This window comes from Spea bombifrons, chromosome 1 (genome assembly GCF_027358695.1).
Source record: "Spea bombifrons isolate aSpeBom1 chromosome 1, aSpeBom1.2.pri, whole genome shotgun sequence".
Classification (NCBI taxonomy): Eukaryota; Metazoa; Chordata; class Amphibia; order Anura; family Pelobatidae; genus Spea; species Spea bombifrons.
In genome coordinates, this window is record NC_071087.1 from 115,301,677 (window position 1) to 115,315,867 (window position 14,191).

Below are 14,191 nucleotides of genomic sequence, written 5' to 3' on the forward strand. Positions count from 1 at the left end.
TTAAAGCTTTTTAAAAACTATTTTAATTTAACCTTTGAAACTTTGAGCTATTGCCCTGTTTTTATTTCTTTTTATTTGTGGGTATCTTGTTTTTATGTTTAGTTGTTTAGGTGGGCATCTGGTTGGGATGAGTGAGTTAGTGTTACGTTGGGAGTTAGAAATATAAATGTTTTTTATTATGTAAAATGAACCATACATACAGTGGATTAATTTTGATACCTGAAGTTAAACCAAATTACTACCACAAACTTTGACAAAGACTGATGGTACTATTAGTGTGTGAAACCTTTTAAACTGACACAATTTTAAATACCCTGGAGTCCCTGTCTTTCAAAAATATGCTATTTTTTATATTTTTTTAAATTTTTATTATTATTATTAAAATTATTATTCAACATGTATGTGTTTAAAATGCCCCATACCTTTAGTGTGGAGAAATTTTGGTGTCCAGTATAGTCATCATATTTGAAATATGACAAAATTTCAAGTAAAAAAATTGAAATGCGTATGTCTCAAATGCGTCCTTTTATTCCCAAACAACCCGATAAACCTATGCATCAGTGATATCACTTTACTCAGGTGATTTTGCTAAACAAAAATTATCTTGCAGAAGTACACAGCAGACTGTCAAAATTATAGGAAAATGGTGGAATTTTCTTTTTTTTCCTTTTTATGTGTATCTTAATATTAAACTTTCCCTTTATAAACAACATACAACTTGCATGGATATATCAAATATCAAAAATGGAAAAGTTGATCTGGTCATTGACCCAGGGAAATCTGTAGGCCTTAAAGGGTTAGTTTATGGCCCAGTCACTCCAGACATCATATAATGTGAAATTTGAATCTCAGAGACTAGTTATCTTCTAAATATCTTAAATTAATGGATACTTAAATTGGCATAATCTCGGAATTCCGGAATTGAAATGCTGTTTTTTTTTTATATGGAGGAGAGGGGAGCAGAGCAGTAGCTCATTAAGTTTTCAGCAACCACTCGGCGCCCCTCAGTCTCCTCTGCGAGGCCTCTAGCTCAGTCGCGGTGCCGGCATGTCATGCTAAGCGTCGAAATATGACACCATATTCCGGCGCTCAGCAGTGAAGCAGCACGTGCCGTGGCACAGCAGGGAGACAGGGGCCACGTGCTCCCACCGTAGGACTTCTGGAAGGTAAGGAGGGAGAGGGGGTGGAAAGTGAGAAGGGAGGGAAAGGGGGTAGATAGTGAGAAAGAGGGTAATAAGAATATTGAAATTGATAATGAGTGAGAGAATTAATGAATTAATGTGTGGATGAATTGTGTGAATGAGTGAGAGAATGAAAGAATGTGTGGATGAATTGTGTGAATGAGTGAGAGTATGAATTAATGTGTGGATGTGTGGATGAACTGTGTGAATAAGTGAGAGAATGGATTAATTAATGTGTGGATGAATTGTCTGAATGAGTGAGAGTATGAACAAATGTGTGGATGAATTGTCTGAATGAGGGAGATAATTAATGCATTTGTGAGAATGCATTAATGAATATGTGTAAATGATTTGTGTGAATTAGTGTGAGAGAATAAATGATTGAGTGACTGTAAAGGTGTTCGCGTGAATCATAGATTCGATGCAATGCGCACAGACATCCTCCGCTATTGCCCTCCACTTCTATGATGGCGCACCAGCGTTACATGACCTTCTGGCGCTCAGTCATAGAAGCTCCAGCGAAAGTGCCTGCAGCAGAGGTTTATCTACGTGCATCACACAGACACCACTAGACACCAGGGATTCTTGAGTATGGGGGCAAGTCTGGGGGTGGGGGCAGAGTGGCATACCAGCTGGGCATGTGGCATATTTGGAGGTATAAGACATATCAGGGGGCACTGTGGCATATCTGCAAGTATAAGGCATATCAGGGGGCAAGTCTGAGGGGGCAGAGTGGCATACCAGCAGGGCATGTGGCATATTTGGAGGTATAAGACATATCAGGGGGCACAGTGGCATATCTGGAAGTACAAGGCATATCAGGGGGCACATTCACAAATCTGGAGGTATAAGGCATATCAGGGGTACAGTCGGATATAGGGAGGTATAAGGCATATCTGGGGGGCAGAGTGGCATTTAGGGGCATATAAGCCATATCAGAGGGGCAGAGTGGCATATAGGCGGCATAAGGCATAGCTGGGGGGTATGAGGCATAGCTGGGGGGTGTAAGGCATAGCTGGGGGCAGAGTGGCATAGCTGGGAGACAGGTTGGAAAATAAAAACAAGAAATGCATTTTTCTCAATCAGTTTTTATTAAATATGAAAAAAATAGTATAGGTGTGAATTAATATCGATTATGAAAATAATTGTTAGTTGCAGCCCTAGGGTTTTATCTATAGCTTTAATGGTGAGTTTTTATGTGAATTCCAATTGATCTATACCTGTACAAGCAGCGTCTATTTTCCCACCCAGGGGAAGCAGGAACCCAGCGGAGTCACATGAATTTACGTCACGTGACATGACCCTGCTCTGTTCCTGCTTCCTCCGGGGGCGGCACAAGAGAAGTTGCAAGCAACACAGAGTGAGGCGGCAGCCCCTGCGGAAGTCTGCGAGTGGCACAGGCAGATCAGCAGTTTGTGTAAGAAGGTGGGGGGATTAATGAGTATATGTGATTGAGGGAATGAATGAGTATCTGTGAATAAGTGTATGAATGCATATCTGAATGAGTGTATGAATATCTATAAATGAATATACGAATGAGTGAATAAATGTTTGTGAATGAGTAAATTAATGAATATGTTTGTGATGTGTATGTGGGGGTGAGCATGGCACAGGCAGAGGCTAGGATGCTGCACGGAGGCTGTCTGAGACTAGGATGTCACATGGAGGCTGTTGGAGGTTAGGATGCCACAGGCAGGCTGTTTGAGGGCAAAGATGGCAAGCCCTATGCTTCCAATCTGGGTGTTGGGCAGGACCTATGGATACTAAAGGGGGGGCAATATGCAAGGGTGTGGTGCATTAATTCACAAGGGGGTGTTGGCATCACATAAATCAATACTAAAGGGAGCTGTGATAAATATACAATGTGGGGCTAGCTAGGGGCATGTTTCCAGTACAGTGGAATAACTTTTAGATATTGCTGACTAGCCTAGGTAAAATGCTGCCCCGCAGTATGGGGGATGTATAGACTCATGGAAGGGAACCAATTACTCATATATACATCCCCCATACTGCAGTACAGCATTTTATCCAGGCTGGCAGCATCAATACAAAGGGGGCAGTTGGGGCCATTGCATAAGTCAATATTGGTGCTGGTTGGGGGTGATACACAAGGGGCAAAAAGACAAAAACGGGAGGGTCAATGACAAAGCAGTGAGAAAAATATATTTTTTTTATTGTTGTAGCTTAGCCCATCTGGATGTTGGTGTCAGTGTGCAGAGCCTGTCCTGGTGAGTGTGGGTTTGGGTATCCGTGTTGCAGAGCCTGTCCTGATGTGTGTGTCTGGTGTCAATGTGGAAGAGCCTGCACTGATGTTTGCTTTTGGGTGTCGGTGTGGCAGAGCCTGTCCTGGTGTGTGTTTGGGTGTCAGTGTGGCTCAGTCTGTCCTGGTGTGTGTGGATGTCGGTGTGGCACAGCCTGTCCTGGTGTGTGTGTTTGGGTGTTGGTGTGGCTGAGCATCTCCTGGTGTGTGTGTTTGGGTGTCTGTGTGGCAGACCCTGTGTTGATATGTGTGTTCGGGTGTCAGTGTGGCAGAGCCTGTTCTGGTGTGTGTTTGGGTGTCAGTGTGCCAGAGCCTGTCCTTGTGTGTGTGTTTGGGTGTCGGTGAAAGAGCCTGTCCTGGTGTGTGTGTTTAGGTGTCGGTGTGGTAGAGCCTGTCCTGGTGTGCGTGTTTGGGTCTTGATGTGGCAGAGCCTATGCTGGTGTGTGTTTGGGAGTCAGTGTGGCAGAGCCTGTTCTGGTGTGTGTGTTTGGGTGTCAATGTGGCAGAGCCTGTCCTGGTGTGTGTGTTTGGGTGTCGGTGTGGCAGAGACTGTCCTGATGTGTGTGTTTTTGTGGGTCGGTGTGGCAGAGACTGTCCTCGTATGTGTGTGTGTGTGTTTGGGTGTCGGTGTGGCAGAGCCTGTCCTGGTGTGTCATCTTTTTTTTGGCACTTTACTTACTGCAGGAATAAATTGAACTATTTAATTTTTACTTATTCAGAAATAAAACGCGCTCCTGAATTTGTAGTCACTTCAGAGGACAAAACATTCTAAGCCCAGAAATCAGTGAGAGGAACAGTAAAGGTTGTGTGTTATTTACTCTATTTCAATCTGCATATTTTATTAAAAAGGATTAGCATTAAATTGTCTGTATGATGACTTTTTTAGTGTACTGATATACTCCCAGTCCCAACACATAAGATTCTATCCTATATTATCTGCCCAGGACTGATGTCATCTTTATAGAGTACACATGGGTGTTGAGGAGTTAAGATTCTGTCTATTTTAGTACTCAGCATCAGGCTCATGATGCTCTTAATCCAGCTCTGCCCAAAAGATTCTCATCTCAAGTATTTTTTTTATCTCATGGACAAAATGTGCACTTCATATACACATACCAAATACACTGCATATATAGTTTAAAGAAAATATGCTAAGAAAATATTTTTTTTCCCATTTGCCAATTAAAAAAAAAGTCCCTGGATTTAATTTTAAAAATCCGGTCACTACCTCCTACTACTGTGTTTCCCCGAAAATAAGTCTTATATTTATTTTTCCTCAAGAAGACACGCTATGGCTTATTTTCAGGAGATGTCTTATTTTTAATAAGTATGGTACAACAATCTACATTTATTCAAATATAGACCTGACAGGGGGAGACGACCTTGTTGATGGGGCTGTCCGCACCTCTCCGGTCACCTCCGAGATAGCAGCTGTCACGATGGGGCAGATGAGAAGGGCTGCCCGTCTTCTTTACCGCTCCGAGCCGGGACGCTGCATAGCCACGCCTATCACTATGTCTTATTTTCGGGTTATGGCTTATATTGCGCAAATGCTTAGAAATCCTACGGCTTATTTTATGGGTATGTCTTATTTTTGGGGAAACAGGGTACTAACCCTCTAAGTTACTGGGACAAGAAAGCTGATATCTAGTGTCCCAGCAGCTGCTTTACTCCCCACCAACCAGTGTACAAAGCAGGAGGATTTTCTCTGCAACAGATAACACAGTTCTACCCAAACCTGGTGGAGCGGATGGCTTTCTTTAAAGTCAATCATAAAATTTAATTTTGCTTGCTGTGCAATCGTCTCATTTATACCATGTATGTTTACAAGACTTTAAACAAGATAACATGTAGTGTTATATAGGCCGAATGTTTTTATATTTTTACTCACAACTGAAAAGGAATGAATAAGGAATCAACTGGAAAAGACTGCATTCTTATGTTCTTATATGGTGCCATCTTGTGGTAGTTCTTTATTAACACCAGTTGTACAGCATGCTAAGACAAAACGTAATGTAAATGCATTTCAGTGCTGGGAAGGTATGTGCAGTTTGTGGACATTTATGAACTGGACTTTTTAAGTAATTCAGGGTAAGGTTTTTTCCAACATTGGACCCTAAACTCATATTTATATAAGCTGTTCTCGGCCATTATAAATTATGTACCCAGTTTAAACAAACAAAATAAAACTCATAATATCTTCATTTACCTTTATTGAGCTTGGAAACACCTCATGTGTCTATTTTAGTCATTGTCTGTCAAATATGAGAAGATGCCTATTTCTCTGTTCTGTGAAGTTTTGATATGTGGCCTTGATAGCAATTACATACTTCAAAAAAGTAGGGGTATTTTTGCTAAAGGGGCCGGCCTGCACACACCGCGCCGCCCAATGACCGTGCCTCAGCACTTCATCCCACGTCTTAAAAGGGGTGGGGCAAAGAGCTGAGGCACGGCCATTGGGCGGCACAGTGTGTGCAGGCCGGCCCCTTTAACTTCATTAGGCGCCGGCGGTGGGAGGAATCCAGCTCGCAGCCGATTCATACCAGTTCCAGATCTGGAACTTCTTAATTATTGCCCTGATGGAGGAAATGGGCTATTTTCTTATAACCATTTCCCATTTTATGAACCTCAACAACCTTTTGCCACACATCACAGCTATTTTCCTTGGTCTTTCCCATTTTGACAAATAACTACCTGATATTTATGTCCCTGGTTGAACAATTTCCTGTTCCTAGTCACCCATTAAAAATGTGAAATTTCAATACGTCAATATACTTCAAATATAGTTTTCTCATATGAATTCATGGGGATGCTGATAATTGTGCCACACACATATTTCACTTGCAATTTTACCCCTTTGTTGTGACCAGCAGGGGCATTGGGGGCAGTGCTCACGTGCTCCTGACATGCTAAAATCACTTTTTTGTACACCCTGAAATACATGCAGTTCATGTGATACCTCAAATAAAACCTTTGTATTATAAAAAATATATATTCCTTATTAATAAGATTTATATACTACGTTTTTGATACAATGATTCGGAAAACCTGCAATCTTTATGGGCAACATGTCACTGCATAACACAGAAGCACTTTTATATAGTCCCTGGTGGATACCAGTGCCCATTCTAGGATCCAACCTTGCTGCACTGTGGGCGCTCTATTCTTCTTTGGATGTACATGTTCTAACCATTGATTTCTCTAGTCTCTGAGCTACTGTACTTTTTGTAGATATCTGTTAATGTACCAACATTTGGCTTGTCTATGACTATGATCAAGTCTAGTCCATGAGCTACACTGACTACGATTCTCTGTGTGCTGATAATAAGTTTACCTGTGATCTCAATAACTGGCAGTCTCTGATGTGGATGCATTTGGAATTTTTTATTATGGCATCCATCAGTAAAAACTGTAAGGTGGTGACAGCCAGTCTGTCTTTACAAGCAACCAGCCTAGATGATTAGCCTGTATGCAGAGGTAATAATAGAATAATAATGAATCCACCATTAGCTTCTCTACATGATTTCATATCTGCAAACCCATAATTCAAGAAGACCAAGATGTAACCTATTAAGTTGCAGGTATTTTGTTATGAATCTATGATCTAATAAGGAACTTGGGCTTTATATCAGATGTACTCGGTTGGTCTACTATTAATAAGGGGTCAAGGCTATAACTGAGAATGTTATAGAAATAGCATGTGATTTATCCAAGTGCATATAGTTTTTCTGTCCACCAAAAAATAGAATAATTTTACCAGTTCTAATATTATATACAATTGCAACTCTCCCCAGGAGAATCCAGATGTGGATCCATCTAGATTACCTATGTGTTTTGGAGACTTAAATGTGTTCCCTGCACATTTTATCACTATTCCCTACTGAGAGTCTTAAAGGTTTTATTTAGTTTTTGCATGAATGGAGTGGTCATGAAGAGAAAACAGAGATGGTGTTTGCACCTGTAAAGATATTCTACTGACTTTTAGAGCCAAAAAGTATCTGGGATGTTTGAACATCACGTGTTCTCAGAATGTAAAGGAAAAAGGAACAGCATAAGAAGTTAACAGAAGGTTTACGTGTATGGGCACCGATGTATAACCATTTATAACAAAAAGGAAAATGTTAAAAATGAACTTGAAAAACAACGTGAGTTTAAAATGCTTTTTGTTTCTAAATTTTCGTTTTTGTTTTTCTATATAATTTTGACTATCCTTTAAAACAGTTATAACCATTTTTTTCCAATTGCAAAGCTATCCAATTCTCAAACTAATTTTGTACACTTATCACTTGGAAATATTTATTCTATATTTTTTACTTTTAACATAAGATGCATACAAACTTGCCAATATATGCTTGAGTCACTAAATTGTGTAGATGAGTTGCAGTGAAACATTTTATCACAAATATTTAGCTAACCACTAAGCAAGGTCAGTTCAGACAAGGTGAACCCAAATACCACATAGGTAAACTGGTGAGCTGTAATTCAAAGTTTTATCTATATATATCATGTAAGGTCATCTCAAAATGAGGGGTAGTTAATTTTGTTGACATAACATATTTAATTTCACTAGCACACATTTGCATAATTGCAGCACCACTTAGTATAGACGTAAGCTATCGTAGCTGATCTGACCAATTATGGTACAAGTACCGAACATTCACTTTATCTGTCTGGTTTCCTGGTTGTTTTAGACAAAAAGCTACACATCTTGAAAAGATTGTCCCTTATTTTAATTAAACAACTAATTAGCGTATACAGAATACACTGGTTTGATGGTTTCATTATGTACCCATAGACCACTTATCTATGAAAGCTGTTAAGAAGGGAATGTACAAGTTACTAACCAAGATATATTACTTTTGTCAATGAGTGTGTACATAGTAGATTTCTGCATTCAGATTCGTACAAAGCCACAAAAACAATGCCAGGGAAATTTGTGGGCCCTTTCACTCACATTCTCTCACACCCTCATTCGCTCTCTCTGTCATGTTCCTTAAATTTTTCCCTACCTTCTCTGCCAACAATGTCCTCTTCTGCTTCCATTTCCGCATCTTCTTGTTCTTCATCTTCTCGCTTTTTATCCTCTTTTATCTTCTCTCCTCTATCTTTTCTCTTTGGCAAAATGGCAGGAAACATAATTTGTTGCCCAAAAACAAATGGGCCAAAAATGAGAAATGTTTCCGAAACCATTTGCACATGTGTAGTACATAGTTAATTTATTTATTTTGCTTGCATTTTTTAAGACATTCAATGTTCACTGTTTATATCAACAGACAATAATTATCTATGCTTAAAAATATAGGCAACACTTCTGGAAAATGAAACAGTCACAGAATTTCTGCTTCTTGGGTTTGAAGGCCTACAACATTTAAAGACACTTTTATCAATTATATTTGTAATCACATATATTTTAACACTGTCTGGAAATATCCTGATCATTATACTGGTGTCAATGAGCAACCGTCTTCAATCTCCAATGTACTTCTTTCTTAGCAATCTTTCATTATCAGAAGTTGCTTTCACCACCAATATTGTTCCATACATGTTACACAATTTGTTGTCAGAAGATGTTGCAATTTCTTTACCTGTGTGTTTCACACAATATTATGTCTTTAGTTCTATGGCAACCACTGAATGTATGCTTTTTGCAATCATGTCTTATGACCGATATTTGGCCATATGCAACCCACTACGCTACACATCTCTGATGGATGTTCAATTTTGCGTGCACTTGGTATCATGTGCATGGTTCTCTGGCTTCATTATATCAATGATAACCTTGATTTTACTGTGTAAATTAAATTATTGTGGCCCTAATGTAATAGATAATTTCTTTTGTGACCTTACACCTCTTATTAAGCTATCATGCTCAGACACAGCCTTAGTAGAAGTTGAATCCTTTTTATTTGCTGCTGTGGTTACACTGTTCCCCTTTGTTTTCATTATTACGACATATATTATTATAATCTTGACTATTTTCATGATACCCTCAGCTACAGGCAGGAAGAAAGCCTTTTCAACCTGCAGCTCTCACCTTGCAGTTGTGTCTACATATTATGGAACTTTGATCACAATGTATGTATTTCCTTCCCAAGAAGAAATATTTAACATAAGCAAAGCTTTATCTTTGCTATATACAGTAGTAACGCCTCTCTTAAATCCCATTGTATATAGCCTTAGGAATCAGGAAATTCACAACGCATTAAGCACCTTGTTAAAGAACATGATGTGTCTACCAAAATTCTAAATGTACCTCAAAGAACAGGAAAAAAAAAAGCAGAAAATAAATATTGCTTAAATTGACTCAACAACTAAAAGACTCAACTTTATTTGAACTGATAAACATGTATATCTCAGTTTCCAAGTTTTCTTGAATGTGACATTTGTTGTTTATTTCACAAATCTGCAGTGGTTAATGAGCTCCCCAAACTTAACAGTCAGACATTTTCCGTTGTCAAGACTTCTGTATGTCACATGTCTGGTAGCTGAAATTACTAAAAACCTCTTCCTGGTATGCCATCCTGAAGGAAACCTTAAATGACCTAAAAGGAAACTGACATAAATTTATAGGGCCTTAAATTACATATGGTGTGAGGGGTGCTTTCCCCGGTGCTGCAAGGTTAGAGGCTTGCATGAGCTGCACTGTAGCAATGTCCCTGTGACATCAGCACAGGGAAGGACATCTGACCCTGCTCAAGGTGCCAAAAACCCTAGTTATGGCTTCTATAAATCAGCATCCTTGCACACAATTCTAAATTACTAAACATAATCCGATGATTAAAGATGCATTATTTGTTGTCAAAAAAGGGATTATAACTGCACTATTCTCCTGGCCTGATATTCCCATGAATATGGACACATCTACATTTTACCAGTCTGGCAAACAAGAAGAAAACAGGTTTGAAGCACCATGCACAATTTTCTGTTTCAGTTTAAAAGGATGTTTTTCTTGTCTATGCTTGGAAGTGGACATTTTTCTAGTCATGAGAGGCAATCAGAAATCTGCTTATTATTTCTTACTGTATATCTTTTATTTTTATTTGCATGGTCAAATAGTGCATAAAAAGTAGTAAAGTATATGAATACTACACAGGTTTTCACTTCCACAACACTTACTATAGCTTGACGAACAGCCATCAAATAATATCAGTCATGTTTGGACTCTTAAACATTAAATGTAATCCACAACTTAATTTAATATGCCTTTCACAATAGACAAAGGTCAAGATAAGAACACGTCTTTTAAATTTGTATTGGTATGCCATGGCCAGGAGTGACCAGAAGAATTATTGGTGTTAAGCTTGGTGTAATAAAGATAATGCCAAAAACATATATAAGACATATGTAAAGAAAAACAGCAAAATAAATACAACAATAGAGAAGAAAAACTAAAAAAAAGAAGTTTGTGTCAAGAATAAGGGCACGGGTATAATGATTAACAATAACATGAGAAGGGAATATTTTGGGAGCACACATATACAGCGTAACTGTATATGATTAAAGGTAATAGATTTAAATACCCATGCCAGGTGAAATGGTATAACATTAGCAGGATGTGTTCATGTTATTCCTCATTTGTTGTGTATTCTGTATGTTATTATGTAATCTTAATACAATATATATTGGGGAAACAATAAAAAAAATAAAATCCAAGTCTCTAAACATAAATTTATTAGTAAAATAATAAAAAAAAAATTTACTAGTGCCACAACATTTTATAGAATATAAACATATACCTAATGAATTACGCATTTGTATCGCAGATGCCAAGAGGTGGGGATAGAGAAATTACTTGAAAAAAAATGTGGATTCATGAATTGAATTGTTTAGAGTCCAATGGAATGAATAGAGAGTTTAGTTTAATTCTGTATTTATGATCAATTAGAGATCAATATACGGTATATACATATTTCATTAGATGATAAATGTTTTGGTCTGGTGGTAATAAATAATATAAAATTCATGGTTTTTATATATAGTAGTACAATTAGTTCCTCTACATGAATGATAAATGCAGCTCCCATTACTGAAAAGTACACATTTAATAATATGTTGAATGCCTCTCCACACTGTACTTGAATTACAATCTGTGTTTTTGATGGTTTAGATACATATAATCTCGAAAATACTATTATATGGAGTTGGGTAGTTACACAAAATTATATTTTTTTCTGTTATAACTATATAGTAAGGTTGAATTACAAGAAACGTTTGAAAAGTTTTGAAGTCCCTCATAATTACAAAACATTGATTGTAAAATAACTTGCTGGTGACTAACTAGTTTTTTATAATTGAATATTAAATATTAAAAAAATGAAGATATATAGATGTTTTCATTGAAATATGTATTTTTGATGCATTGCACATTATAGTTGTGATTATCACTTTAAAAGTATGCATATCACTTTACTTGTTAATTTAAAATTGGGCAAGAGTTGCACCTTTTGTAATCATGTGGTCATACAGTTGGACTGCTATGACATTTCTTATGGCTTGAAAAAGATCCCGTAGTAGGATCAAAATCTTATTATAAAGTGCGTGAGCTATATTGTTTCTTCTTTGGACATATATACTTGCCTTATTAATCCTAATTAACATACAAACATGATGTAAACAACTAATATATCTTACAATACATAAAATACCGTATTTGCTCGATTATAAGACGAGGTTTTTTTCAGAGCAAATGCTCTGAAAAATACCCCTCGTCTTCTAATCGGGGTCGTCTTCTAATCAGACCTCAAATAGAGGTCTGATTAGGAGACTAAGATCCAGATCCCCCGCACCGCTGCAGGGGACCTGGATCCTCCTGTCTCACCCTCCCCCAATCATACACACACTTACCGGTGCTTCCTGCTGTATTGCCGGGGCAGCGGGTTGACGTCTACGCGATCCGCGTAGACAACGTCCGCTGCAGCCGGAAGGAGGTGTGGCTAGCAGCGGGGGTTGTCTGCGTCCTTCGCGTAGACCTTCCCCGACTGTCAGAGACCAGAGTTCCCTGATCTCTGACCTCTGACAGCCGGGGAAAGTATACGAGACGGACGCATACAAACCCCCGCTGCCAACTCCACCTCCTTGCGGCTGCAGCGGAAGGTGACATCAACCCGCTGCCCCGGCTGGAAGCACCGGTAAGAGAGGGCTGAGAGGGGAGAGAGGGGGGGAGAGAGGGGTGAGAGGGGGGTGTGAGAGGGGGGTGAGAGAGGGGGAAGGGGGGTGAGAGAGGGGAAAGGGGGGGAGAGAGAGAGAGTGTGTGTGTGTGTGTGTGTGTGTTAGTTAAATGGGGGTATAGTGTGTGTGTGTGTGTGTTAAATGGGGGCATAGGGCATTTCTGGAGTGGCGTTAAGGGGGCATTTAATAGAGCACTCTGCCTCCTGAAATGATTTATACCTCCCTATATGCCACTCTGCCCCATAATATGCATTTTAACCCCCTAAATGCCAGGATGGGATATAGGGGTATAAGGCATTTCTGGAGGCAGAGTGGCACATAGGGGGTCAAAAGGCATACCATGGGGCACAGTGGCATATAGAGGGTTAAAAGGCATATCATGGGCCACAGTGCCATATTGGGGTGGCAAGCCTGGGGGCAGATGTGCGTAACTGGGGGACAGGTTGGAAAATACAAGAAATAAAAACAAAATAAATATTTTTCTCAATCATAGCTTTTATTAAAAAAAATAGTTTACATGAATTAACATTTACTGGTAAAACTTTTTTCCTTTGGGGTCGTCTTATATTCAGGCTTTTTCTTTTTTTTCCTAAGTTAATATTCAGATTTTGGGGGGTCGTCTTATAATCGAGCAAATACGGTAATATGTGAGGTGCAGGCTTCATAGAGTTTGATTTTCTTGATGGATAGCCACACTCTATCGCCTCTGGACTAGGTCAAAGCTAGGCAGCGAGAGCAATTAGCCTGTTGTTTATAGTGCACTGAAGATTTAGGCAATGCCTGTTGAACAGTAGCCCAGAGAGTTAGCAATTAGGAAATTAATGGCCCACTGGCAAAACTGGGGTTTTGATGAATGAGAGACAATGTTGAAGGGTGTTATCCAAAAATTGCAAAACAAAGAAGAGAATTTAGAAGCTTCATCATTCCTGGCTAATTCAGCCCAGGGAAGGATTTGGGTCCATCCAGTCAAATTGGTATTGATCCACGAACAGCCGGAGAAACTGTTCCAGTGACTGATTAGTCCTCTCAGTGATCCCATTAGTTTGATGGTGGTAAGCAGAAGAGAAGGCCAGGGGATCCCCACTGCTAAACAGAATGTTTTTCAAAAAAGAGCTGTAAACTAGACATCGTAATCAGAAACTATTTGCATAGGAAGACCATGTAGATCAGGGGTGTCCAAGTTTTTTCTGCAATGGGCCACTTCATCAGAAATGTATGTGTGCGTGGGCCTCACTAATTTTTCACTGAGAGAAAATATGTCCTTTTAGCTTTATAATGCATATTAATACAGGGTTAATTTGGCAATAATGAAAAAAGCAGTGGATAAACAGTTTTTTGATCAACCTTTATATGTCATGCTATCAATACTAAATGACTTAAACAGTAAAACAAAGTCAGTCCACAAACCATTTAAAACAAGTTTAGCCAAATTAAACTGCACAAGGCTGGAGCACACTGTGGGTAAAAGCTGGATTTAAGATGGCTGAAACAGGGAACAGATGACCAAATACACACCAGGACAGGTTCTGCCACACAAAAGCCCAAACACACACACCAGGACAGGCTCTTCCACACAGAAGCC

The 14,191-nt window shown here is 39.1% G+C and overlaps 1 protein-coding gene across 1 annotated transcript; it reads left to right on the forward strand.

The window, feature by feature from the left end:
• Positions 1–7,562: 7,562 nt before the first annotated feature.
• Positions 7,563–9,688, forward strand: LOC128470150 (olfactory receptor 11A1-like). The gene is made up of 2 exons (XM_053452017.1): positions 7,563–7,586; positions 8,744–9,688. The coding sequence occupies exons 1-2, from the start codon at positions 7,569–7,571 to the stop codon at positions 9,686–9,688; spliced, it is 963 nt and encodes a 320-aa protein (XP_053307992.1). The 5' UTR covers positions 7,563–7,568.
• The last annotated feature ends 4,503 nt before the right edge of the window (positions 9,689–14,191 follow it).